The sequence below is a fragment of the Quercus lobata genome, chromosome 5, assembly GCF_001633185.2.
Source record: "Quercus lobata isolate SW786 chromosome 5, ValleyOak3.0 Primary Assembly, whole genome shotgun sequence".
Taxonomy (NCBI): domain Eukaryota; kingdom Viridiplantae; phylum Streptophyta; class Magnoliopsida; order Fagales; family Fagaceae; genus Quercus; species Quercus lobata.
The window spans coordinates 50,457,694-50,461,789 of NC_044908.1; the positions used below are offsets into that span (position 1 = coordinate 50,457,694).

Sequence of the window (4,096 nt, forward strand, 5' to 3'; positions counted from 1 at the left end):
TGCCCAAACCAATTGGGTGCTTGGTGGTGGTGTTTGGATCAGGGTAGGTCGAGTGGGTCAGTTTCATGGTTGTCTTGGACAACCCCAATAATAGAGATTAGAACCCAATTTTTTTATTTCATAAAAAATAAAATAAAATAAAAACTTATTCATGATTGGAATCAGCAAAACAAATAAAATTAAAGTGTGTACTTTACCCCCAAAAAAAAAAATTTGCGGAGCTTGGTGGCGGTGTTCCAACCTTACCCAAAAAAATAAAAACATTGCGGAGCCATGTGGCGGTGTTCCAACTTCCTATATATATAGTTATATACACTTTATAACCCTGCTGCTCCACACACAGTATTGGGTTTTTGTAAAAGCAAAAACATTGAAGAATTTTTGCGTTCCTTTCATGGCGAGATTCATGTCTTACCTCATGTTGCTCATGTTTTTGGTTATGACGGAAGAGATTCATGGTGGGAATTCCAGGTAATTTTCTTTTCTGGAACCAAATTTTTATTAAATGTTTAAAAATTTCAGAAAAAGCGTAAAACTTTATTGTTTGTTTTATAGATGAATTTTAGAAAGCTATGTGTTTATTTATTTTGTCTGTTTGTTTGTTTTTCTGTTCGCTGACAATATATTATTGAAAATTTTTTTCCCAAAGATCCGAACTTGTTGATGTGCCTACAGAAGAGCAACTATCTGCGCTACAGAAAGAAGTCAGCAACCTTCAAACGGAAGTCGACCAACTCGATAGGTTGCTAAATAATAATAAAAAAAAGATCTTTAATTTTTTTTTTTCTACTTTCAGTTTCGTATATTTTTAAATATTAATTTTTTTTGTTTCTTGAAGGAGCAAAATCCAAGAAGTGAAGAGAGAAATAGGGGAGGTATGTTTTTTATTTTATTTTTATTTAATATAAAAATTTTGAAGTAGTTTTACTATTTATTTCTGGAAACACCTTTAAAAATAAAATTTAATGCAGTGGAAGGAAAAATACTTTCAGAGTTGGGATGAAGCGGTGAAGCTTCAAGACGAACTATATAAGTTGGTAATTAAGAACTCTAATCTTCATCAAGGTTAGTGGATTTAGTCTTGATTTATATATTGTTATGACCCTAGTGTCCCACATGTTTTTTAAGTATAAGTTTAACCATATGTATATGATACATTTCATTTTTCTCCCCATTTGTAATTCTGTAGAACGTCGAGATTTGAAGAAAGGAGGATTGAAAAAATTGGAGAAGAGCATTATGAGCATATAGGCTTCAACTCCATAGTGAAGATTGAAGATGAAGTAAAATCAAAGTCGTCTCCTTTTTCAAAAGTCAAAGATAAATTTTGAAAAACAAACAAAAGAACTTGGATTTGTTGGGTATTTTGGTCTTTAGAAAGACACAAGTTGCCCTTTATTTTACTGAAAGATTTTTACTTTGAATTTTTTATAATTTCAATTGTCTTTTGGAGCCTTTGTGTTGGTTGTAACATCAATAAATGATCTGTTCCTTGTGGATTCAAGGTATTTCAAAGAGTGTGTTTTGGGTTTTGAAGGTTTTCACCCATCTTCCTTAATTATTTTGACTATAGTTGGATGCTATTTGACTCAAAATCTTAATTTGGTACCTTGTAATCTTACCCTAGTAAAACGAGCTCTCTGTTATTTCATTGTCTAGTTAGTGATAAACATGCACATATGCTATGCAATTTGAGTCAATTAGTTATGGTTGCATTTTATTTTCATATTTTCTTGCAAGTGGTCTTGAGTTAGAACCTTGTATCCACCCTATTTCTGGAAGTTAAGTTACATATTCGGCCTCACTTATTACGCGAAGTATGGGCCTAGAAATGAGGGGCAATGTAAACTTTTGGGACAAGTGATAGTTTATCAATAGAGTCAAACTATATGTTATCTTATGGAGTTGTTGAACCCTCTCTTTGCTTGCTTCAGAGTTTTACATGCTTGAAGTTCTACTTCCATTTCATATTAGTGATTTCCATTATCTAAGTCACAACATTGTAATGATTTCAGTCATAGCTTATATATCTAATGAGGTTTGGATTACATGCAGCATACCTTCTAGAGGCTAAGTGATCTGCCAAGAGCCCCATTATGTTGATGGTAAGCTTACATTTACAGGGAAGTAGTAAAATAAGCTCTCTATTGTTTCATTTGTTATGTAAAATCTACCAAGAGTCCCATTTGTTATGTAATTTGAGTCAATAGGTGCTTAGTTATGGTCGCATTTTATTTTTGTATTTCCTTAAAGAAGAATTGATATTAACTAGCCTTAGTTTTCTCCAGTTGGTAAACTCTTTGCACAATTATGAATATATAGGCTAACAAGATAATTCAGAGGATGTGATTTTGCCAGGGTTTATGTACATAGAGAAAAGTTCCTTCAAGGATTGTTACTAAAAGTTGTTAATGGAGTTTGATGGAGTTTGATGGTTGACCTACATGTTGGACCATGGATAGTTCTCCACAAGAAGTCTTAAAATGTTTTATTCCATATAATTCTAGCACGACGAGGCTTCCAACATAGAAAGGTTGGAATTTATTGTATTTATCATCCCCTACCATTTTGATCATGTAAGGTGTAGGATTAGTTTTGTAGAGGTTTGACTGAGGGTAGATTTGGTCCTTCTAATTAACTTAGTAGAAAGTATAATATGAGTTAAGTGAATCTTTGTTTTACTTACACGTTTTGACCTTTGTAAGTTTTCCTTCTTTCTTTATTTCTTTCCCTTTCTCTGGGTGGTGCTTTAGATTATTGGAAACAGTTATGAAGCTATTGAATTAATAGTTATCACTACAGCAAGGAATTTAGACTATTTTTGGGTACATAGGTGATAGGTAAGGTGCAATTGTAATTGCACTACTTGGAAGAAGTGGAAATTGTTAATCTACTATTGGGAGAGTCAGCCGGATTAGCATTGTATTAGTCTTGAGTGCATGAGCTCAAAGTCTTGATAGGGGTTTTCTTGTTGTGACCAGCACTAGTCAATGGAGTTTAGTATACTGTTGTCTATGGTGGCTTCAATCTCTTAGAAGGCATGTTATACAGTTTTTTTTTAATAAACTTTTTTGTTCCCTTTTTTCCATTTATTGTTTATTTTTAGATCGTGTTTGAGCCTGAATTTGGCAGTTAAAAGACGTTTACTCTTTAGGGGGACATAAAATAATCAATTCAAAGCATATATGTCTAAAATTTGCTTATGCTCTTCTGATTTAATTTTAAAGCATTTTTTTTTTTTTTTTTTTTTTTGCATAGCATCTGTATGACTATTTGTTCCATCTCTATCTGCATAATAATTAAATTTTAATAGGTAATTAAATTTATGTCAGTACATTGTATGGGAGAAAGCATGTGTATACTCTTTTTGACTATTGAATTCTTCAGTTACATGGTAAAGATGGACTTTGTAGATATTCATGCTTTCTTGGCTTCTGGTACATCGTCACATCATTTTATAGAAGTCATCGTTACATCGTTTTATAGAAGTTAAAATTGCTTTATCTTCCTCTGCTACAACTGAAAACGTGAATAAATTAAATAAAAATTGTAAAAGCCTTCACACTAGCCTCTTTATAGTTTTAGCTAAATTTGAGCTGAAAGTCCATATTTTCTATTTTGTCTGTAACATTTTTCACATATATCTACATCAAACTATTTTTTTTTCCTCCATCCTATTAAAATATTATTCCTTTACTTATTCTTTTATTGTTTTAATAATATTACTCTTTCAACCCCTACTTTTCCCCGTTTCTCTTCCTCATCTTTCACCCTCTCTCGTGTCACTGTTGGTTGGAGGATAAGCCACAAAGTTGCATCAGTAGATTTATTGTGAAGGTGCAAGTTGTGTTCAGTGGGGACCACCAAGAATTGTTGAGCGAGAATGATGAGGACAGAGAGGATTTGTTAACAGACTCGGCGGAGCCAAAGTAGGGCTTAACAGGGCAGTGTTTTTAAAAGCGCGCTTAAGTGCACAGGCCTTGGGACTTTTTCCCTCTAAAGTGAGGCGCCCTCTTGTGCCTTCTTAAAAGCTCACCTGAAGCGCGCTTTTTTGAGCTTTTTGTAAATATTTTTTTTTAAAATTCTGATTTGATTT

At 33.0% G+C, this 4,096-nt stretch overlaps 1 protein-coding gene across 1 annotated transcript; it reads left to right on the top strand.

Moving 5' to 3' along the window:
* Window positions 1–229: 229 nt before the first annotated feature.
* Window positions 230–1,515, top strand: LOC115991743. The gene is made up of 5 exons (XM_031115635.1): window positions 230–471; window positions 650–742; window positions 839–875; window positions 972–1,065; window positions 1,190–1,515. Exons 1-5 carry the CDS (start codon window positions 395–397, stop codon window positions 1,249–1,251), a joined length of 363 nt encoding a protein of 120 aa, XP_030971495.1. The 5' UTR covers window positions 230–394; the 3' UTR covers window positions 1,252–1,515.
* The last annotated feature ends 2,581 nt before the right edge of the window (window positions 1,516–4,096 follow it).

Coding starts and splice junctions, on each gene's coding strand:
- LOC115991743 (XM_031115635.1), top strand. CDS start 395: ATGGCGAGATTCATGTCTTACCTCATGTTGCTCATGTTTTTGGTTATG. Junction 472..649: donor ATTCATGGTGGGAATTCCAG/GTAATTTTCTTT, acceptor TTTTTCCCAAAG/ATCCGAACTTGTTGATGTGC. Junction 876..971: donor TGAAGAGAGAAATAGGGGAG/GTATGTTTTTTA, acceptor AATTTAATGCAG/TGGAAGGAAAAATACTTTCA.